Here is a 23,194-nt window from a genome sequence, read left to right as displayed (position 1 = left end):
CGAACTTGTTATGGCCTAGCAACAGGCGTTAGTTATATACACAGTACTGCGTTATGTCGGAATCGATTTATGACAAGTATAACACTGAACAAGTGTTCAAACCCGACTCGATAACTTTACAAACCCTCAAGTGGCAAGCAAATAAATAGCACTTGCCTTTGGGATAAACGCAAACATAAATATTGAGATCTGCCTTTAACCAGGGAGACTGGATGTCGCTTGGTTTAATTTTATCTTTAATTTCAAAACAATTGCGTATTGCTCGTGTGCATTTCACTTCATGCTTTGGTTTTTCGCGTTTTAAGGTGTTTTGTAGTAATGTCCTTTTTGAGGTGCGAGGCTGCGAAGGGGTGTTGACTGTGGAGTCATCAATGCTCTTTTCGTTCATTGCAGTTGGCTTTAACTTGCGTATCGGATCTTTACTGTCAAACTCCGACCGTCTAGTTTCCATGTAGCTGCGCAAGTCTTTTAAATTGTTGATTCGGCTGTAGCTGGGAAAGGTAGAAGATCTTTTGTGTGGTAAAGTCGGTCTCTCACCGGTGGCTGGCGGAAACGTCCGGTTTAAACCGACTTTTATAATTCCGTTTTGGCTCAATCGGTCTCGAATTAAAGCTGGGTTCATGTGGCATAAACGCTCGCCAAATATAGTGGAGTTATGACATGCAGTATTGTCAAAGGGTAAAGAAACAGCAACAGGGGACTCTGGGAACGAAAACTCGTCCTCTGAAAGCGATCTTCTGTATCCAGAATCTGAATCTGAAGAGTGGCCAGCATCCACTTTTACAGGTGATGGTTTCGTGTCTGGTAACCGCAAGTTTTCCTGGATGTCGGGTTCCAATCTCCAAGCTGGAGTTTGTCTGTACTCAGCTGTCTTGGAAAGTATCTCGTCCATAAAACTCGTATATCGTGGCGACTTCTGCAATGCCTTAGCTTGCCTGTGACTTCTGGGTGGTGTGGTATTTGATTTCGAGTTTTTAATCTCCAATTCCGGGTTTCCCCGCCGTAGACTAACACTAAACATTTTCTGATGTCGTACGTCAACGCCACAGTCACGTGTCGAGGCCATGGTTTCAGAAGTTGCATTCAGACTGAGAACTATATAGCAGCCACATGTTCTAACCTATATACATTGTACGAATACCAGAATTAAATAACTGGTACCACTTAACGATTTATGTGGTCTTAACTATACCAGCCTGGACACGCCCATACATAAGCCACGGGTGAACATATACTTAATAAGCTACACACCACCACGGCGAATAATGAACTTTTTTAAAGTAAGAGCTGTTTGAATATCTTTCACCAAACTCTCAAAGTGGATTCAAAATTGCGTTCTCTAAACTTATAATTTTACGCTCACCGCAGTTAATGGAAAATATACACTGTACAAATAACCCATTGTCGCCGAGACAAAATTGCCTTGCGCTGAACTATGACTGTCATTTCTCTACAAAGTTTGAATTCAAAAGTAATCACCATAAAGGCTACGGCATCGCGAGTTATGGCACTTGAGCCAACTCAACGAGTGGCTTTGATTCTTCCAACGTAGTTGAAAACCCTTTTCAATCATTGTTAGTCCTCACTGTTATATGCAGGGATCTATTCTTGCTGGTTATCGACGGACAGTTAGCTTTTAACGGTGGCCAGAAGTCGTAGCCTATAACTCTATGCACCATAACGAGCGTCGTTGGTGATCTATTTACACACGCACTTTCGGAGTTGTAATTTACAACGGTCAGTTTGACTTTATTTGCTGGTATTAAAACAGATCGTCGCTAACGCATTAATAATTTATAGGAAAAACTACGTCAAGCCACCTTTTTAGTTTAGACTCTTTTGTAATCTAAAAAGTAGTTTTGTTACTTACGTAGTTTCGCTGAGTTTTCGCTACAAGCAGACATTATGGAAAAACCGCTGAATTCCAATAAAAGTAAACCGTCTTGTCGGTATTTGGCAGAAAAATTTAAAGCGACGATTGGTGACCTCGAACGAATCAAAATAATCATAACCCTTGTCGCGAACGTTTACACAGCGTAGTAAAGGCGAGCGCTTTTGTTTCTCTGAACTTTAACCTTTTCGTAAACAAACAGCCCGGTACGCCCCTTGCTTCTTTACAGCTCCATATCCGCCCTTGACACATTATCCTTACTATATTATCCCGAAACAGAACTCTCATTAACGCTGTCGGCTCCGAGCATTGTGTATATGTATGCTCATCGCTACGGATTATTATACGCCACACTGCGCGCGCAAGAGAATAAAAAATTGCAAGACAATAGCGAATTGACCCTTACAATTAGATCTAGCGATTTTTTTAGCTTTCAAAGGGTAATAAAACTTGTCAGGCTCACGACGAACTATAGACAGGGACAATACAACACGAGCGGGTGGTAATTGGATAGCTGGAGGAATTTAATACCGGGTTTCAATGGAGTCATGTTATCATGACATACGCTATGTAATGTGCCTAACTGTGTTAACAAGATGTAACTATTTATAGGGAAACTGTGTCTTTTGTTTAGTAGTTTGTCATTCTGTTCCTGGTGCAGTGGTTATAATACAAAAACTCTGACTGCAAAAAAGCATTGTAAAGATACCACTAACTGACTCAAAGTAATTGTGTTATAATTCCCATCGATATTCTAAACTGCAATAAACATTTGCAGATATTCAGACAGTGACTGACAGTTTCAGCTCATACTGCTAAAATTGCTTCATTTTTTGCAGGTACAATATGATAAAAGTCACTTACCCTCTTTGTAGAAAGTAACATCGGGTAATGGACGTCCAGTAACTTTGCAATCGATCCTCGTCGCTTCACCTTCGTTGCATTCCCTGCTTTCGGGTTTTCGCAAGAATTTCGGTCTAAACATAAAGTTTGGTTATTTCATTTTCTGGGCAAAATATGTTTTAATGTGTTGCTGACAATTCATACAACCCGCAATTACCATTGAGTATTGCCCGTCTACAATGGTATATAGCAGCAATGAGCTTTTGAGCCCGTAGTCTATGAGTTAAAAGCCTATAGGCGTGCTATACCCATTGTGCCACGGGACCAGATACATAAACAAGTTGGTGAGTAAATTAAACTTAAATATTGTTTTTGATGCAAGCATACCTGAAATATTTTTCAATATCCAGTTGTTCAATTTCCTCCAAGCGCTTCGATGGCGACATCGTGCGGACGGGAGATCTTGAAGTTTCTCGTAGTCGTTTTACAGGACTCGCGCTTGTTTTTCTCAAGCCTGGAGAGCGAGCTGGCGAAACGATGACACGTCTTACGCCTCGACCCCTGAATAATTCAATAAATCATCAAAAATTGATTATATGAAATAAAAATTGATTTTAATATGTTGTATACACCTTGTACTCGAATTTACCACGTATAACACCGTACCAGACTCTTTTTCTGTATGGCTGTCAATTTAGACAATAATACTTTACCTTGACTCCCCACGACCACGGGGTGGAAGTTGGGAAGGAGGTGCCATTACCCCTCGTTGTTGGTCTTCAACTGATTGTCGATCAATTGCATCTTGTTCTTCAAACCGTGCGTATTGATCTGTAAATTATACTGGCGTTACTGAATAATCATAATTAATAAAGAAACGTATGTAACTTGCTTATACTCGCATGGCGGGGCACCGACAGTCGTAAAACATGTGTGTTCTGTTCCATACACCTCGTGCCCGCTTACAAGTTACCACGTATATAACTTTTACCTTCTGATATGAGCATTACAGATCCACTGATGAAACCGAATTGATTTGTTGCTGAGATCGTGTATTCACCGATGTCTTCAGCGAAAACCATTCCGATGACGAGGCAATACAAGTCTATGCAACATGGTGTGATTAGCATCGACAGTTGAGGGGGAATATCAACGAATTATAAACATGTGTAAATGAATAGAGATGTTCAAATGTAATTTAAAGGTATCGAAAAACGAAACAACTTTTGCTTAAACTTACTTTTGGTCCTGTCCTGAATTATTTTAAACCGATGTCCAGATTGTAGCATTTGTCCGTTCTTTGCCCACGTCACTCTGGGTTCTGGTACGCCGGATATGACGCATTCTAGTTTGACTGAAGCGCCTTCAACCAGTTTAACCATACTGGCGGGCGTGCTAAGGAACTGCGGCGGCTCACCGCTTGGATAAACGTCATTCGGCACTCTAGCGCCCTCTGACTGCATGCTCTTTGACGAAGCTTTTCCGGAGTGTGTTGACATTTCTTCGACGACCGGGGAAAGCATGGTGGCCCCGGGCGCGGGCTCGCCGGCGTTAATAGCATTGCTGACTAGCTTTGCAGCCGCAGCACTTGGTTTAAATATTTCAGTATCTGTAAGTTCGGCTTCGGAAACGCCGGAGACAAAATCAAGTTCCGCCTCGGTACTGTAAACGAATAAACGTGTTCATTGAATGAATAAGCGTAAAATACAGTGGTACAATTGGAAAAATAGAACTACCTTTCGAATCCATCAAAATCTGTCATTGAAAGTTCAGTTTCAGAAGCTGAAGGGGCGCGTTCAGGTTTTGTCTGAGGCTGTGTTACCTGTAGTATGAAATATGAATGTAACTTATTTATCCTCGCATGGTGGGGAAGAGGTGTTTTGTTTCATACACCTCATGAACACATATAAGCCCACGATGGTAGTTAAACATAAAACTTGTTAAACTGCATATGGTTCTAAAACTTACATTTAGTACACATGTGCACGAGGTTGAACCAGCAACACTCGATGCTGTGCAAGTGAAATGTCCGGCATCATCAACAAAAGTTTCTCTTATAAGTAAGCGGGTGATTTGCCCATCATAAGTAATTTCAAAATCGTGAGAGCTTTTGATTTCAGCTCCTGTAGATTTAATAAAACATAGAGTTTAGTCTTGAAATGTAATAACGTAATTACTGCTGTTGCCAGGTATACAGTAATGCTGAAAATTTCCCTATGTTTAAACAAAATCCTTTTTATATGGTAATAAAGTTAACGTTTGTAAAAATGCCCGTTTAGTAAAAAGATGGGTAAGTAAATAATCTTGCAGGAAAAGTATTGTCTTACAAGGTAACAAACAAGGTAACAAAAAACGTTGGTGCAGTTTTATCAGAAAATGTTTTTTTATGCCTTTAAACCGTTGCTGGCATGCGATACCGCAGCCGAAGTTGGAAAAACAACAATCGTATGTAATGTACCTTCTCTGTACCACATAACATCTGGTACAGGGTTTCCCATAATCTCGCATTCTAGTTTCGTCATATCGCCTTCTTGTACGTGAAGATCCTTCATCCCGGATTTGATAAATGGCGGGAAAGCGGCAAGGTCCTATACACGAAGCATAAACCGGTAAAAATATTGTACCAAAATGATAAAAAAGGACCAACAAGTGTTTTAATATGGATACAGGCAAATAAAATGTTGGCTTTATATTAAATATTGGACAACAAATTCAATACATCATACATAGATGTTGGTGAGGTAACACAATTACTGGTATATAATAGAGTCGTATCAATCTAGTCTACATCATGCATCTGTTTAGACCTGGCTTGGTTCTGTTTCGTCATCTCCAATAGTAGCGCTAGCCATTTGTTCAGTAATTGACTCAATTTGTTGGTGAATTGATGAAGTGTCTTGTTCATGCTGTGATTCCTAGTTAGTGAGATGAAAAGCGTGATTTGGTGAAGTGACATGAGATATTTTGTGCACAGTGAAAGAGAAATATTGTATAGCGATATTAGCCATGCACTAAAGCTGTACGTGTCTGGTACAGAGCGACCGCATCATGCGAGGCAGAACTTGGAGGTGACGGGACAGAAAGTGCAGCTGTCGCCCACTTATCTCACTGACACAATGAGTAAAACACTCGATTTAGAAGCTTATCGGTAAAGGGGGAGATATAGAATGCCAGCTTGGCTTATAGGTGATATATACGCTGCTTGGTTGGTAGTCTAACCTTTTGTGAAGTGTTAAGGTGACAACTGTTGTGAAGCATGCCAAAATGTTATAAAACTAGGGTGAGAATTTCAAAAGTGACAAAAATGAAATCATGAATTTACCCGATAAATTGTTTGTTGTGATGAAGTCCTATGGACCATGGGCGATGGGGGTGTGACTTTATGAACGCCAGCGATCGGTTTAACTTCTCCGCAGTGACTTACTGAAGAAGGCAAGCTACCAACTTGTTGAACAGGTGCGACGTAAGGTCGCTTTGCTGCTGGTGGCTTGTCTGATGACGACAATGACGATGTGGATGACGAAATGAGTGACGTAGCCACATTTTCGTGACGTAATGATGATGTCATTGATAAATTGTCCTGTCTGACTGAGGTCACTGACTGTTGGTGAACCGACGCGCTTTCGCGTACAGCAGTAGCGGTGTATGATGTTTCTTGTAATTCCTCCATATAATATTCTGTGCTTTGTCTAGACTTCGATTCCTGTATGTGTTGTTCACTTTCCATTGTAACATCGGAAGTCATTACCTCTCGTAAAGTTCCAGGCTGTGATAGTTCTTCTGATTTTGCAGAATCATGCACGTTCTGTAATGTATTTAAAATTACAGCACTTGAAAAAAATGTCCATAAACTGTGAGAACTTACCAAAGCGGGCGGTCCTGATTTCCAAGGTGCTTGCACTTCGTGTGTTGATTCTTTGTCCTGTTTCCTAGATGGTGAAGGCGCCTTTACACTATGTACGCGTGACATAGGCGAAGATGATTGTTCCCGATGAGTTGTAGTTGTAGTCGTTCGTAGCTGAACAAAAAAAATGTTAAATTTTTTGTTTAGGAAAATTTAATAATTTTTCTTATAATACGTTGGACATGTCGCATCTTCATCTTCATATTCACATTTCAATTTTGTTTACTTACCACAGGCGGGCTCATGCGCACGCTTCTAATCGGCGATGGGCTTTGGTGCCTTTGTTTCAAAATAGATTTCCCTGTCATTTTCGAACTAGCTGACTGCATAGAGGAATGCTGTGTCTCGGTTCGTGTCGATTTCTTATCCGGTGAGTTTGAAAAAGTCCGTTCGCCCTGTATAGTGTGAAGTATTAGAACTTTGGAACTGTAACTACATACACAGTCTTTTGACTAATAACGGACTTCCCAACCAAAACGAACGAAATGCACTTGCACCAAATTCAAAAGTAATATTGGTACACCCAAACTCAAAAAGCTAAACTAAACTAATATTAGAGTTATTATATACAAGAAAAACTTCAAAACACAGGTTAATGCAAACCTTAACAAAGGCGCTTCTTTGCATGTTATGTTGATACGTTTGATGCGCCGACACGTCCTCGCCATGCGTCATCATCATCATACGACGTTCCGAATCTTCATCGGTTCGCCCACTTTTGATGGATCCGTCTCCTGTTGAATAACATTTAGATCAGTATGGTAATTGACGCAATGTCTATATAGTCCAATACCTTTAAACTTTACTTTAAAGTTTAAAGTAATATCTTTATAATCTAACTACCGCGAAGCGTTGAAAATGGTAGACGACTTTAAATATCTAAACCTGTAGAACATAATATCCGAATATCCTGATCGTGTTTTAAACAATTAACAACGGTCCATAGCAGTCGTGAGAATACGGTTCTATAATTCTTTGTTTGCTACCAAATACGACGAGAAAATAAAATAAAAGATCTCCAATCTCCCCCCACCCTACTGTATATAACATATTACCTGTCACTGTAAGAACAGCAGTAGAGGTCGCTTTGCCTCCTTGGTTCGCAGCAGTGACCGTGAACCTCCCTGTGTCTTCTTCATAAACTTCCGCAATCGTCAGACTGAACAGATCGCCCTCGCATCGGATCTGAAAGTCGTTGGAATTGCGAATCTCCGCTCCCTTCAAATAACATTGAAAATTGTGTTGTTAATATGCACCATTACGTAGCTATAAATTTGCAAAAGTTTAGAGTAGAAAAATAAAACGGTTTGTATCTTGAAGTCACCACTATTGGAATAATAGCAGCGTTTATTGTGAAAAAACTTAGCACTGCGTCGTTGTAATTTACAAAATTCAAGCATATATTCGGGATACTTAAAAAAAATTGCTCATAATCTTAGCATTGTTTAAATATATTTGTTCAAACTTGCCTCTCGGTACCACTTGACTCGTGGTGTGGGGACTCCCGTTGCCTGGACAACGAACCTCACAGTTTCGCGTTGGTTCGCTTCAACGTTGGACAATCTTTCAGTAAAATCAGGGGGAACAGTGGTGGCTGCGAAAATAAAATAAGTTTACGAATTCGGCCATGGACGTCAAATTTTTATAATTTTCTGTTCGGGGCTTGTTTGCATAAAATCTGTGGTAATTTTATGAAAACAACACGTTTTACACTGTGTTGGAATTACTTTCTGCAGTATACAGTGGGCTGGGGTAAAAGGGTCATGTTTCATTGCCTTTTGTTATAATACTCAGTGATTGTTAAAAAAAATAAGAAAATATGGGACTTTATGTGCTTAACAGTATCCATCTAACCCCATAACTTACACACGCCTAAAACTAACATGTATAAAATCCCATATTTTATACATGGGATTATAAACCACTTACTTTCGACCACCAGCTCCGCCATACTGGAAGCTTTCCCATAATCATTGGACACCTGGCACGTGAAATGTCCCGCGTCTTCATCAAACACCTCGTTTATATGTAAGGACGCTCTTCCGTCCATTGAATATGATATCTCGTAATTCAACGAACCGGTCACATCTTCCCCGCCGTGGAACCAGCGCACTTCTGGTCTCGGTGAACCTGTAAGCGTGTGTGTTGGTTAATTAAACTTTTGATAATCTTTCAGCGACTCAATTGGTATAAAACGAAACGAAACGTCGGAAATATACAACTGTTCTGAGCACGACTCTACTAAAAAAGACAGGCGCTATAAAACCGTTATAAAATTGGTTTTAAAAATGCCGGTTTACTAAAAATTATTATTATTAGTTGAAAAAGAAATAGTTCAAGCAATTTTAAATAAATAATTTCAATAGAGTTTTTGCAAAAAATGGATTTTTATTTTATATGGAAGTCAATGTTATTCGTCATATCACTGACCTGCCACAATGGCTTCAAACGTCGCAGATCCGCCCTCCACGGCAATAATGCCTTGCAGAGGTTGGACGAACTGTGGGGAAACCGACATCGTTTGTTCTGCGTTCGACATTCTTGCCTTCGTGGTGGGAAAACTGAAAACGGAAATAAAATCCAAATATTAATCTAGATAAAAACTATTTCTAAAATTTTTAAATATTTTAATTTTTTGTTTTTCTTTCTTACATTTTCTATAAGTTTTTATTTGTTTATAAATAATCTAGTCTAAAAATGGCTATTTTAAAATACTTGGCAGCGTCGAAATTCCACATAGGCCTTACTGCTACATTGAATATCATTTGTTGCTATTATTATAGGAAATGAAATACTTATTGACTTACTCTAAATTCGACGTAAAAACTGTAAACTACAGTAAGAGATTGACTAAGATAACTTTAAAACAGGCAAATAATTTCCTTCAACGAAATATGTAAACCTGAGCTGAAAAACAAGCCGCCGTTAGCCGTGTAGTTCGGCGTGCAAGACCTAACAAACAAATTACGCGCATATAAGTATCTCTATAAAGCAAAGAAGGCTCACGTGGCGATAACCAAGCTCACGCTGACTGGTTTGAATCTCCTGGGACAGAGCGGGTTTTTATATCTTAAAGACGGCGCTGCATGCCACTAGCACCCTGATTCGTTTGTATTTTTAGGTCGGAGAGCGGCTGTCATGACGTCATACATAACAGACCAACTGTCGAATGCGTCTAACGAGAAGCATCGCTTGACAAGTTTCTAATCATTCGCAGTGGCTGGCTGAGACTCTGCTTTGCCTCAATGGGGACAAGACTTATCTCATTATCATTGTCTTTTAGCTTGGTCTGCATGTTGTTGCATAATAGTTTTGTATACAGTACTGTGGGGTAAGATGGGATGCCGTTAACACGCAAATGCCTTTTTTTTACAACTGCTTTTTTCGAGTGGCGGGCTACGTTTTTCTATGAATATTCTTTGTTTACTAACAAAATGGGACGATAATGAAAACGTGTCCCGTCTTACCCCACCCTACTATATACATACAGTACATAAAACATTAACTTACGATAAACTACGTGACGATGTTTTGGCTTGATGAAACGGACGTACGGTTTTTGATTTTTCCCGGTAGAAATTCGCGCTCACAACGGTTGAAGCTGTATCGGAAGAAGCCTCGATCTACATATATAGGAAACGTTGTGAAAATAAATCTATTTTTAGGATCAACTTTTTTAACAGTTTAGTGCAAAATCTGCCATGAGGCATTTAGCTATAGTGTACCGACAAAACGGCTATAGGAAAATACTAGATGGAATACCAGTACAAGATATTTCGTAATACTCTATATTAGGAACGCATTAAACTAATTTGGTTTTAATTCTCTTATCAACCCTAACGCATGCTAAGGTGTGAAAGATGACCGTTGAATCTCCGGAAGAATAGTCGTGGGTGTCATGAGAGGATTGAAGGTTTGACGAGATTCCCCTGAAGTGATGAAACGACTTCTTTGGCGATTTATTTCGGGTTCGTGGCGAAGATCGAACATCAAATAACTTCTGTCTTGATCGTGGTGAAAACGAGAGGTCTGACGACTTCGACACACCAGCAGAACGGGTTTTCTATGAATTATAAGGTCGGGGTAAGATGGTACATTTCATTCTAATGTGTTGTCCCATTTGTTAGTAAAATATTTAATATTTTTTAAACCGTAGCCATGGTTTTAAAGGAGCGACGTTAATTGGTAAAAACATGATTAGAAAACATGGGATATTATGTATTAAAAGTATCACACCTTAACCCACTACCATATGCTTTAAAAAGATTTTGTCCGGTTATATTTAGCAACATTTACCTTTCGTGGACTTGTGGATCTTGGACTACGTTCTGGCGATCCTTTAACCGAGACTGCTTTAATTCGCACTGTGAAATAAATGTATTAATTTAACATAAAGGACTATATAACGTTCTTTATTGATTTATTTATACATTGGTATAAATACATAAATAAGCTTAGCAGTATATTTACATAAGCAGCCGAGGTGTTGGGGTAATGGGAAAAATCTGCGCTAATTCGTTGGCTAGTTACATTAAAAATTAATTTTTGAGTTATACATTAAAAATTAATTTTTGATTTTTACCTGGTTTTAAAAGTTTGGCTTTTAAGTTTTTATTTCGGATGCCTGTAAACGGGTCACGTGTCAAGAGGTCGTCCGTTACTTCACTGCTGTCGTCCTCGGGGCGCCCTCTAGCGTGGTGAGCAAGAACAGGAGGTACAGTACACGAAACAGCATCAGCAGCAACTAAGCAGTCAGTATCCCATACTGAGGAAGAAGAGGAGAGAAGAGAAATGCTCCTGGAGTGGATGTTCTCATTCTGCATCTGGGAGTTTGGGATGTTGGCGTAAGTGGAAACATCTTTCCCACTGGGGTGACAGGTCGTTTGGTTCATTTTGCTCAAAGTGATTTTTCCTCCGATTTTCTTTTCTTTTTTCTTCGGGAAAAAACGATCGCGAAGTCGGCCGAAGCTTCGCATTCGTTTTGGCGAAATTGTTTTGTCGAATTTACTCTTCGTGCGTTTCTGCGACACCGTAACAGAGAACTGGTCGCCAACGTTGGTTCGAAGTGGATTCGTTTTCTTTGACAGACCGTCCATGTCCTCGCTTGACTCCGAGACCGACAGTTTTACGAAATTCCGATAAAATTTCCCATCTAGAAAATATTATAACTAAAGTTGTGATGATTCTTATATTTTCTTTATGTTTTGTTTTGTTACATTTCATGATTTTATGTTTAACATGAATCGTTATTAATTTTAATGGTCAACTTAAGGTGATATTTTTTCTCTTTGTTATTGGGACCGGCTGACCGCGTGCATTAAATAACGTGAATAAAATTGAGAAATCGTATTCTTACTTTACAAATAGTTTCACAACTTGCATACCATTTGTGTCTTTCTCTCCTTGCTCAAGGTCGACCTCTAACGGTTTCTCCTTTTTCGTCCTCGTCTGCACAACTCGTACTTGGTCGACTCTCTCTTCAGTTCGAACGCTAATTTTATCAACACGAAATGCGCGCCAACCATGACCGTTTTCACTTGCGTCTCCAGAGTTTATATGACTCACTGTTATTTTCCGTGAAGGCTGGGCATTCGGAACCGACAAATCCGAACTTCCCGCATTATTCTGAGACACAGCCACTTCAATTTTCTGCTGTGCTTTCGGTGGCCAGTTACCCACCACACCAAACACTGGGTCGGCGTGTAGAAGCAAGTCAGTGTTGCAAGAAGTCACCGATTCCAAGTCCTGAGACCTCGGAGTCAGATTATCCGCATCCAAAGCGGTGTTACTGTAAGTTTTAAAATGTATATGATTAGGTTGGTTTCGAACCTGTACCCTGTTGTCTAAAGCCGAAATATTTACCTTGTAACGAAATCCTCGGGTGAAGAAGTTACGGTTTGTGCAGCAACAGGTGAAACTTCAGCCAATTCCGCTGCATCGGTTGCGGTATCTTCGATCTAATCATGAAAACGTGCGATAATATGTGCTTAAGGTAACCTATCGTATCCCACTTATGTCTAAAAGTTACGTTATATGTTGAAAAGTAATGTATTGCCTACAGGACACGTATGACGTCTCCGTGTCCACCGTATATAATTTCAGTAATCCAAACAGACAAGGCTTAATGTGACACAAATTTAGTAATTTAATTAACCAGTCTAACCTAGTTTTACACAAATATCTTTACAAAGCTATCAAATTGAATAGATGTAACTTATTTGTCCTCGCATTGTGGGGCAACAACAGTCGTTACAACACGGGTGTTCTATTTCATACACCTCGTGTGTAAAGTATCTCTTTTATCATATGTAACAAAGCATTAGCCTGCACCACCGTCTACACTAAACTCCCATGTTAATACATTACTGTTAGTCTTACATTATTCTATGACATTAGATATAGATACGCTATCCGGATACATTTATAACTCGGCTTTAGGAAACTAAACGAGCATAAATATAGTAGGTTGGGGTAAAATGGTTCATGTTTTCATTTTTATTGTCTCGGAATTATGTAACCGTGTCCTCACAACTCCAAATGAGCGTTTTTAATTTAATAAAACACGCTTAGGAAATATGGGATTCTATATTTATCCATCTTACCCCACAGTACTATAGAAAGGTATAATACATAACCAGACACATAAAGACAAGGCGTTTTAATATCGTGTCGTGGGTAACACACGTGTGCACAGTGACATAAAACTACGAATGTTGAAAAATGCATGCAATATAATACACGTGAGTGATAACAACGTATTTAGTGGTCACGCTATACATAACCATTAATCTAGAAAGTTATACAAGTACTTCTATATGACAGTGTTTGGTAGTTATAGCTACAAAGGTATGTGGGCAAGGTTAAAATGAAATACAAATACGGGTGATTATACAAACATTAAAAAGCTTTAAGAAAACAGTGTTTACAGATATTTTTCCCGCTACGAGTTAGGTTTGGCACTTGCTTGGATTACATTACTATTACGGCAACACTGTACGGCTTGACCGTACGCAGCAATACAGCGTCAATACGTGCACAATTTTTGGTGTTTCAAAGTAAAAGTGCAGCATGGCTACGCGGTGAGTTCTACACGAAAGTGGTTGTGCGAGTTATTTTGCTTTCTAAGTGCTCGGTGGTCACGTGAGTTTAAGTACCTTCGTGACGTCACTTCCGCTACCGGACCAAGCGTCGGACAAACGATTTTTGGTTAAACGTGGTGGTTTTTGAGGCACTGCCATGCCCCTGCTGTTGGTAGAAGCGCTTGAACTGACTGAGCTGTTGCTGTGTGACTGCCTGATGCCACGGATACGATCTTCGACTTGAACGAACGAGGACATGAAATCAGTGTATGTCGAATCGTCATCGTCGTCGGGTGGATTGTTATACGAAGCTTTGCGAGCTGAAATATATTTAAATAATATTACGTGAAATGTAAATTATTACGGGAAATTATAACTTTTTAAAACAACAAAAAGAAAACAATTTCTTTAAAGTTTTTAAAAATGTGTATATATATAGTTGGTTGGGGTAAGATGGTCCCAGGAAAACTATCTGCAGAATTTTATGACCGTCCTCACGAGTGTAAACAGTGTGTTAATTGTTAAAACTTAGGAAATATGGCAGATTATGTTCTAACAGAATCCATCTCACCCCATAATACTATTCGTATATTATATTAAATTTAAGTGAATTTTACAAACCAGTTAAGACTTTGTTATTATCGTGAACAAGATAAACATCGGACAACGACGAAGGCGAACTACTGGTTGTTAAACTAGAAGTGCTTCCTTCACTTTGACCATCCAGTAAACTCTCACGGTATGTTACAGCTGAAATATATTCGTTTTAGTCGTGATCCTAATAAAACTACCTAAAAATGTGTTTTATTTTCCAAAAAACAAACATTTTTGAAGATAATTTACTGCTAATTTGCATTCAAAATGACCCAAGTTACATTTAACAAATTTAAAAATAACCTATTTACATTAAACCTAATAACATTTAAGTTCCCTATTTTTCTAAGAATTCAGCTCATGCTCACTTACTTTCCAATGATGTTGTATCTGAATCCTCACAAACCAACGGCCTCTCAAATATCCGGCCTTCTCTTGGCGTGTTCGAACCTCGTGGTTCGTTCTCTTTTTGCAAATTCTCGTCAAGCAAGACTGACATATCATAGGCGGGTGGGGGAGGGGGGAATTCCGGGGCGGCGTCATTTTTAGGGGGTGAATTGACCCCTAAATTAGGCCTTTCGGGTTTAGAATGCATTTTTTGCTTCACCCGTTGGATAAGGCTTTGTAGAACTGATACTTCGTCTCTAAAAAACAAAGATAAAAAGTTTTATATAATATTTCATTAGACTTGATTTTAATTAATTACATATTTCGTAAAACTCGCTCTTTAACTTAAAGTTATACCATTTTTTTATCTGATTAACCCAAAAAAATATTCTAAAAAATTTTAGATGCAGAATAAAATTTATTTTTACAACCAATATACCTCATCCTGTTTACGGTGGCCAAAATATCGCGTTGTTTTTGTTGCATTAAGTTCCTAAATGGCAGAGCTTTATCCAAACCAGGCGAATCATCAGCCAAACTTTCTTCAGCTTCAACTATGATCGGAGCAAACTTATGCGTTCGCTGTGATTGCTCATCCATACGTCCAAGCACTTTCGTATCAAATAACTGGACGAGGTCGTTTGCTTCATCCGACGTTCTATATAGGACACAATGTAAACCATTGTGGAAAAATGACGCATTAAACACTTAGTAAAATGTAGTTTTTCAAAAAATTTAGGTTTAGGTTAATATCTTGTTTTTAAAATCTTTATTTTTAAAATCTTCAATGTTAAAAATATTCCTGTAAATTAAAATCTATATTTTATGTTTTTCATAAAGAAATATATTTTACGAGCATTCTGTGTAAATAACCATGATAACTTTTTATTGGATAACTCACCGAATTGAAGACGACTTTTCCTTGATGACAGAAATTACTTTGTTTAATTCATCGTTCCAGGCCTCGCACTGTGTTGTGTTAATACATTACAATATATGAACATAATACCATAGGGCGCTTACTGATTACCATTAGGATAAAAACCTAACTCGATGATAAAACAAAGGAGTTGTAACCTTAGCAATAACATGCACCTTGTGCTGGTGTTAACAAGCATTTCAAAACACTATTAATGGAAAACGACCGTTAATATCAAATATGGGTAAATCGTATACAGCTTTGCACCCAATGTGTATAACTTTGCAAGCACTGGTTCACTGTGTACCAGACCATATCATGTTATACAACACATAATATAATTTGTATTTAACTTTTAAAAACGATAGCAAAGATCATGTTATTTAAAGAACGAAAAGAAAGGAATTAACAGCAAAACGACAGTTCTTAAAACATGCAATGGATGAAAAGTGTGGGAAGAGCGTCAATTAAAAAGCAAGGCTGCTGCAACAATAATATATAACTAACTTAAATAAAAGCACCTACTTCGTCAGTTAGAGCAAAGAATTTCTGCAACATCTTAGACGAAGAAGCCGCATTTCCTGCTCTACGTTCAGCAGAACTCATCTCCTTCGTTATTTTCTCCATAGCTTGGATAATTTCCTCGTATTTAGGGCTCGCCGTCGTCAATCGTTCGTTGCAAGATTTGGTGAAAACTGACCACAAGTTTTGAGCCACCTAGAAAAAGGTTGAGTCAGTGTTAAACTTGATAAAATAATTCAATAAAGAAATATAACGAGTCAGACAAATGGGTTTTTGGTCAAAACTGGGCAAGGGTCATTTTAGAAGCATAAAACACCAATAAATAAATGATTAAATGTAACTTGTTTACCCTCACATGGCATAGCAAAGCTATTCTTAACAAAAATACACAGAGAATGGAACTAGCAGCAAACCATACTAAATTTAAAAACTATGCGGGCAAAGGCGCATGCGAAATAATACCTTTACATCCGCAAGTAAGGTTTCAGCTTCATTCTGAAAGTGACGAGCTTCCCCGCTATTCTTACAATGAGTGATCCTCACATCCAAGTTACACAGGCGCTCCTGAAACTTCACCAGCTTGTCCGTATGCTGGGGAACAGATTAGTGGGTATTTTAAAACACAATTGCAAAACTTTAGTATTACTCATAACTAATTTTTAAACTAAATAGATTTAGGCTATGCAGCTGTTATCAATATCATTGATTTCAGACATTTAAAAAAAATCAAGTTTAATTCATATATATATATAATTTATACCACACACTAAGTTTGTATACACTATAAGTGGAGTACAACCTCTTTGTACAGAATTTATCATGCATGGCTTTGAAACCACTATTTTAAATTTGAAAAATACCTTAGCAGACACTACATCCAGCTAAATACACAAGACGCTTATGAACAATGGCCCATACCAGTGGACAATCATATGTTGTCTAAATTAAACTGCCGTACAAACGTACCGTCTTATACTCGTGACCAAACCAAGCAGACACTTGTTCAGCCTCCATAGAATCCCTGTATTGTTGCCATAGTTGTTTCCACCTTGAATAAGCAACCGATACTTCCATAGTAATTTCGTCCAACGAACGACGATTTCTGGCAGTCTGAAAAATCAAAAAATTACAACTTCAGTGTAAATGTACTCAAAGTTAATGGAGATAAAGGAACATTTTAGCGGACAATGTGACTATTTATTACAATTCAGAAACTTTTATAAAGAATATTATAGTATAAGCATTTGTATGAATGTAACTTGCCTTATCCTCTTGTGGTCATAAAAGACAGCCTTTATAACACATGTGATCTGTTTTTTATAAAGCGATTATATGATAGAATACAAATTTAAACATGTAGCTTTTTTGGATCTAAAAAGGTTATCGAATCCTGGCACAAAATAGTAAAGCCCATATAAATCTATGCAATGAGAAATACAAACCACCCACCTTTCCGAGCTCAAATCTCTCAATAATCTGATGGACTTCAAAGTTAGTGGAAGTAACTGCATTCATCAGTTCATCTATTTGTAGCTTTGTTCGGTCATGACTACGTAGCATAACATTCAAGTACGTCCCTTTTTTAGGGTTGGAACTCGATCCACTCCATTGAGAAAGTTTTTCCCGGTTCAGTAAATCTTGTTCCGATTCTTCAAGCGCGAGCTGGAGCTGGGGTTGAGGGATTTGGGGTTATTAGGTTAGTCTCTATTATTAACCTAAATAAAGTATACCCCACCTTTTCAATGTAGTCAAGGCATTTCTTGGCAATTGCCAGAGCTTGTTTATAATTCCTCATCCGAGAGTTAAGCATCTGGTATCGTGTAAGAAGAGCCGAGATCATGTTGTTGACTGGATGTTGATCCTTGTCCTCCTGCTCTGTGGATGTTGGGAGCGTGGACCGGATGCGCAGCATCTCTGCGTGCTGGGACGAGGAGACAGTTAGAAATCAGGAGTACCAAATTACAGGTTCACTACCAAAAGTAAAATGAGGCCGGAAGAGATAAAAATGGATTACCAAGTCAATTTATTGAACTTGCAAACTACTATTGGGTGCTGTTGTTATAACATTACAATAAAAAGTACGTAAGAAATTGACGGCATATTTATATATGATTAAAAATTAATTATTTTATATAACAAGAAACCAATGTATCAAAAAAATAAAGATTTACAAATAAATATAACACCACACAATCAGCCAAACTATAAATTCTTTACCTTGACAGTTTTTTCAATCTCAAGATGCAAGGACTGCAGCAAAAGATGACTATTCTCCAGTTGATCTGAAAGAGCAAGATTCTCCTCCTCATCTGCTCCGAGACGAACCTCCTCATTTAAAAAGATCGATTGCTCAAGATTTTCCAAAGAAGCCATCACCTGGTGGGAACAACTTGTTATAAAAAAAAGTTAATAATTTTTTAGCTATGAAAAAACTTCATTCTCGTTAAAAAAAACTTAACCTTGTTTTAAAATAAAATTTATTCTCAAAAATTATTCTTTACAAAAAATATTTTTTGGCAAATATGATATACATGCTTAGACAAGTCCTATATCCAATCCAACGCACCTTGTTAATTTTATCTTCAATTGTTTTCCACTGAGAGTCGGTCTCTCTAGTAACACCAGCTTTGTACCTCCATGATATCCAAGTATCCATCATGGCTGACTTTCTAAGGTGAAGCTCACCAAGCAGTTCGGTTACTGTCGTTACTGCTTGTTGGGCATCAAACGGATCATCTGGGAAAAGTTGTTTTGATTACAATATGTCCGGAGCTGTGGCATAGTGGTTAGTGTGCTTGCCTCCAACCCAAAGGTAATGGGTTCAAGGTTCGTCGCTGTTACCATTTTGGACATGTATCCTTGGGCAAGACACTTAACAGTAATTCCTTCAACCCAGTGATCACTAATGAGTTGTCTAAATTGTTGGCCATACAGAAAAATCAATCACCCACACAGTTACCTACATGGTAACTTGTAAGTGGCCATGAGGTGTATGAAATACCTGTATTATTACAGCTGTCGTTGTCCCCACACTTGGGTAAATAAATTACATTCATTCAACTGACCTGCTACTCCCTTAGTGAGTTTACAGTTCACATTGTTTCCTTTTTCCACCATCTCCATAATATCCTCTTGTATTTTCCTCACTTTAACTTCTATAGGTCTTAGTTGGGCTTCGGGTAATTCTTGCAACGATACATGCCTCATGCTCGCCACCGATGACTCCACATCTGATAGCTCCTTGAAAAGCTGAGGAAACGGGAAATTATAAATAGTTGGAGAATAAATAATATTACGAAAAATTACCAATATTACGTAAAATAGAAAGAGTCTGGGTAAATGCCAATAGTGGGGAAAATATGAAAGTATTATATGAAATTTATAAATCAAATTACTTAGTAAAACTTAACAAAAAGGATAAATATAAAGGTTGGTTACAAAATGAATTTAAACCTTATTATACAAAGATCATATTTACAGCAAAGAAGATAATTTTTAATTTTCCATCGTTCACCGACCTCCTCTATTTCAGAGAGAAAGTCCGTAAACTTTTCCGCCAAGTTGATTCTACTGCTGATCCTCTTGTTCAACTTCATCCATTCTTCCTTTGTTTCTTCCGCTCTCTTCACAACATCCTCTGGTTTGTTGCATCCCGTCTCCAGGAGTATGTTCGCTGTTTTCACGATGGATTCTAATTCGGAAGATTTTTTCTGTAAAGTAAAAATTTTTGCATTAATTTTTTCTGTGAATTCTTTTACAACATTTTGGGTTTTCTAAATTATCAGCCATACAGTAAAAAAACAAGAAAATGCTAATAATTACCTGTAAAGTTATACATAATACCTTGTAAGCAGGCATGAGGTGTATGAAACAGAACACCCGTGTTATAACGACGGTGGTTGCCCCACCATGCAAGGATAAAGCATTTATTCACAATATATGTAGTTGTTCACCTGCACATCCTGACTGAGTAATTGATGCCACATAAGAAACTGGGAAGCGGTGTCGTGGCTCCCACCTACCATGGCATTGGTAGCAAGCATTCCTCCTGCTACGTTTGTTACCCAGTTTTGAAGCTGGAAATAAAAATGTGAAAACACAAATTAAATTTTACGATTGGATTATTTTTGTAAAAATAATAGAAAGGACAAAGGCAAGTTAAAATGAAGTTAAACAGAACTAGATTCATTCATTAACTCTTACATAAAATGAAAAATCATTAGCTTTGGTTAACCGTGTTTTTGTTGGTAAGCAACACAAAGTGCAATAAAAGGATGGACATTTAAAAAACACTTTCCAAAAATTAAAATAAAACTTGATTTACTTCTTGTGAGTTCTTGATAAACAGAGTAACCATCTCAATTATTCGCAGCGCTTCTTGCTGGCACCGAAATATTGTGTCAAGTAACTTTTCTTTGTGGCGCTTAACGTTGTCACGACAAGTTATAACCCCTTCTAAGCCTGCGGTTTCGCCAGATTCCCTAAAAATATTTTAGTTAAAAAGTTGTGGAAATTATGGTAAATTAGTGGCAAATGTGGAATAATGCAACCACAGTGAACACACATAAGAGGGCTGGGTGTTGGGGTAATGGGAAGAATATGATATAGATGTCAGGTCTTTAACAAGGCCCCACATAGAATGAAACAACAGTAAGTGTACTTAGGGAATTCAGTACGGGCAAATGTCTCATTGGGCAAGACATATAACGTCATATTCTGATGATGCCACAAACAAACAATTGACAGACGATCTCTTTTAGGCTTATACACTAAGCAGCAACCGCATGTAAGGAAAAATGCAGTTAGTTTAAATTAAGTAAAAATACAAACCGTTCTGAGATAATGACTTTAGCGAGGTGTAGAGATGGTTTAGCAGCCGCATCAACGCTCTCCTGAAACCTCTCCACCTGCTCCTTGTTTTCATCCGGATCGGAAGAGAATTTTCCCGTTTCCAATTTCTTTTCGATCTCAGTAAGTGAGATGATGCTCTGAGAGAAAATAAAGTTGGTATGAGAAAATATGAAGATCAGAAATGGGGTACAATTATTAGGAATGAATGCAATATTAAATACTAATGTGCATAATTTCTGTGCGAGTATTATATAGAAAAGGAAGCCCTAAAAACAGGAGAGCTTTTAACATCTATATACCCTCCAATTTCTATTTTTCAACATGTATTTTAGCAGGTACTATTTTTAGTATTTCAATTATTAACTAGTAAAGTAAGTAAGCAATCTATTGGTCCATTTTTCTTCTTAAAGTAAGTAAGCAATCTATTAGTCCAAATCTCTTTACATTGCATGCCATGAGCCATGACATTGCTCATTGGTGTTCTGCCCGACTACTTTATACACTACACAATAAAATAACCAACAATCACCTCTTTTTGCAGTTGATAGAACCCGACAGCCCTGTTAAGTTCTTCCCTTCTTTCATCAACCGATTTCATGAAGTCCTCACCAACCACGTCAAGGTCTTTGGATTTAATCGTCAAAAATTCATCTCCAAATGCCTCCAGCTCAGCATTTGCTTTTTCCACGAGTTTTTTCGCTCGTTCCAGTTGAGACTGGTTTGAAAACATGGGCACAATGTTAGGGTTGCATGGGTGTCATGTCATCCCGGGTTTACAGGTGATATCATTTGCCTTAGAATCATATAAATGAAAACCAATATGGAAATAACTGTATTTGTAACTGTAACAATATCAATGTCACCCCAGATTTTAATCCATAAAACAAAAAATACATAGCTACTCATTAAGTTACACAAGTGGTAACTCATAAGCAAACTGGTGCAACCAGTTATGTGAAAATAAACAAAAACATAGTTAAAAAAATAACCTGTGCCTGGTCTTTAATTTGTTCCAGATGAACCTTCAGCCCTTCAGTTTCTGCTGCATTCAAACCAAGCTCAACAACTTCAACTTTAGAATCACGGATAATTTCAAACCAGTCTATAACCTGAAGATAATATTCATCAAGTCGTTAGTTTAAGACTTAACGTCCTTTTTGCTTTAATTTTTCAAAACTATATGTGGGTTATTTATATATATGTTACGCAGAAACAATTTTTCCAAAATCATTTTTCCTAAGTACAGAATGCATCTGAATCCACACACATGACACTCAGAGTGAAAACTTACAATTGGACCAAAAAACGTCATTTTAAACTAACCCCTACACCAATACACCACACATGCTCCCACCTCATCCACCTCTTCCTCCCACTCCCTTATCTTCAATGCTTTCTTCAACACCAAGCTCCTCCTTTGCTCACGAAAGTCAACTTGTCTTCTGCGCTCAACCAACGATTCCAACGTGCATTCAACCGCAGTACAAGCACTTCCAAAGCTCGCCTGTAGTATAGTATAGACCCCCGTTAGCACCTAAATCTCATATTTCCTGATCGTGCATTGAATAATCACCACTGTTTTTAGGGTCACACGGATACGAATATATGCTGTAGTCGATAAATATCATTTGTTCACAATAACCTTGAGCCACAACTTTATTAAAAAAACTCGTTTCTAATTAAAAGTATAGAACTCAGGCAAAACAGCCATAGCATATCCCATTATAAATGACCAACCAAGACCTAACTACAATGATTAAATTCTACTGTATAACTACCAGGCATAGCAATATAAAAGTAAATAACTTTTCTTGTAAAAAAATCAGTTTTATTATACTGACATTTTAACTGCCATACAGCGAACAATTCACTTATAGATTAACCTACCTACTCCTACCAGTAATGCATCTTCACTAGTAATAAACTGTACAAGTATCACATCCTCCATTAATAGCCTGCACTAGTAATACATGCAACATACACACACCTTATGACGATCAGATTGTTGCGACGACTTCAACGACTTTAACATATCCAGCAGTTGGCGACCACATGCTAAGCAATCCACTGAAGCAGCCAACATCTCCTCGTTCATATCTCCGAGGGTGGAAATCAAACTCTCAGCGCTTGGTCGGTCGGCAGGCAACTCCTTCCAGTTAAGGTATTGTTCAAGACATGTCAGTTGGTTTCCAAACTACATGATA

The 23,194-nt window shown here is 38.1% G+C and overlaps 1 protein-coding gene and 1 long non-coding RNA gene across 28 annotated transcripts in view; one reads left to right on the top strand and one right to left on the bottom strand.

Moving 5' to 3' along the window:
• LOC149731924 (titin-like) overlaps positions 1–23,194 on the bottom strand; it is a 163,307-nt gene that overhangs the window by 125,052 nt on the left and 15,061 nt on the right. For 22 of the 27 annotated variants that reach the window (XM_089885393.1, XM_089885399.1, XM_089885394.1 and 19 more), the window contains 44 exons: positions 22,978–23,184; positions 22,345–22,494; positions 21,980–22,099; positions 21,520–21,705; positions 20,970–21,127; positions 20,464–20,620; positions 20,093–20,215; positions 19,658–19,849; positions 19,205–19,388; positions 18,706–18,875; positions 18,357–18,515; positions 17,875–18,060; positions 17,589–17,807; positions 17,106–17,249; positions 16,602–16,730; positions 16,143–16,334; positions 15,600–15,667; positions 15,138–15,356; positions 14,684–14,955; positions 14,339–14,467; positions 13,793–14,037; positions 12,501–12,595; positions 12,023–12,426; positions 11,221–11,790; positions 10,935–11,002; positions 10,504–10,701; positions 10,149–10,261; positions 9,069–9,199; positions 8,568–8,768; positions 8,104–8,232; positions 7,694–7,852; positions 7,242–7,372; positions 6,869–7,033; positions 6,600–6,752; positions 6,057–6,539; positions 5,542–5,649; positions 5,193–5,322; positions 4,703–4,857; positions 4,471–4,556; positions 3,975–4,396; positions 3,726–3,839; positions 3,448–3,565; positions 3,122–3,295; positions 2,756–2,868 (listed from right to left, as the gene is read on the bottom strand). In XM_089885393.1, the coding sequence (XP_089741519.1) occupies positions 2,756–2,868; positions 3,122–3,295; positions 3,448–3,565; positions 3,726–3,839; positions 3,975–4,396; positions 4,471–4,556; positions 4,703–4,857; positions 5,193–5,322; positions 5,542–5,649; positions 6,057–6,539; positions 6,600–6,752; positions 6,869–7,033; positions 7,242–7,372; positions 7,694–7,852; positions 8,104–8,232; positions 8,568–8,768; positions 9,069–9,199; positions 10,149–10,261; positions 10,504–10,701; positions 10,935–11,002; positions 11,221–11,790; positions 12,023–12,426; positions 12,501–12,595; positions 13,793–14,037; positions 14,339–14,467; positions 14,684–14,955; positions 15,138–15,356; positions 15,600–15,667; positions 16,143–16,334; positions 16,602–16,730; positions 17,106–17,249; positions 17,589–17,807; positions 17,875–18,060; positions 18,357–18,515; positions 18,706–18,875; positions 19,205–19,388; positions 19,658–19,849; positions 20,093–20,215; positions 20,464–20,620; positions 20,970–21,127; positions 21,520–21,705; positions 21,980–22,099; positions 22,345–22,494; positions 22,978–23,184 (8,029 nt within the window). Of the gene's footprint in view, positions 1–156; positions 2,650–2,755; positions 2,869–3,121; positions 3,296–3,447; positions 3,566–3,725; positions 3,840–3,974; positions 4,397–4,470; positions 4,557–4,702; positions 4,858–5,192; positions 5,323–5,541; positions 5,650–6,056; positions 6,540–6,599; positions 6,753–6,868; positions 7,034–7,241; positions 7,373–7,693; positions 7,853–8,103; positions 8,233–8,567; positions 8,769–9,068; positions 9,200–9,445; positions 9,624–10,148; positions 10,262–10,503; positions 10,702–10,934; positions 11,003–11,220; positions 11,791–12,022; positions 12,427–12,500; positions 12,596–13,792; positions 14,038–14,338; positions 14,468–14,683; positions 14,956–15,137; positions 15,357–15,599; positions 15,668–16,142; positions 16,335–16,601; positions 16,731–17,105; positions 17,250–17,588; positions 17,808–17,874; positions 18,061–18,356; positions 18,516–18,705; positions 18,876–19,204; positions 19,389–19,657; positions 19,850–20,092; positions 20,216–20,463; positions 20,621–20,969; positions 21,128–21,519; positions 21,706–21,979; positions 22,100–22,344; positions 22,495–22,977; positions 23,185–23,194 lie in introns of those variants that run through there. The other 5 variants (XM_089885391.1, XM_089885412.1, XM_089885396.1 and 2 more) reach the window with 4 other exon arrangements.
• LOC149731926 (uncharacterized) lies at positions 14,315–15,704 on the top strand. The gene is made up of 2 exons (XR_016385741.1): positions 14,315–14,456; positions 14,662–15,704. It is a non-coding gene; the product is annotated as an uncharacterized LOC149731926 (long non-coding RNA).

The sequence above is a fragment of the Ciona robusta genome, chromosome 9, assembly GCF_009617815.1.
Source record: "Ciona robusta chromosome 9, ASM961781v2".
In the NCBI taxonomy this organism is placed as follows: Eukaryota; Metazoa; Chordata; class Ascidiacea; order Phlebobranchia; family Cionidae; genus Ciona; species Ciona robusta.
Note: the sequence above shows the minus strand (reverse complement) of the source record. Positions and strands in the feature narration are given on the sequence as shown.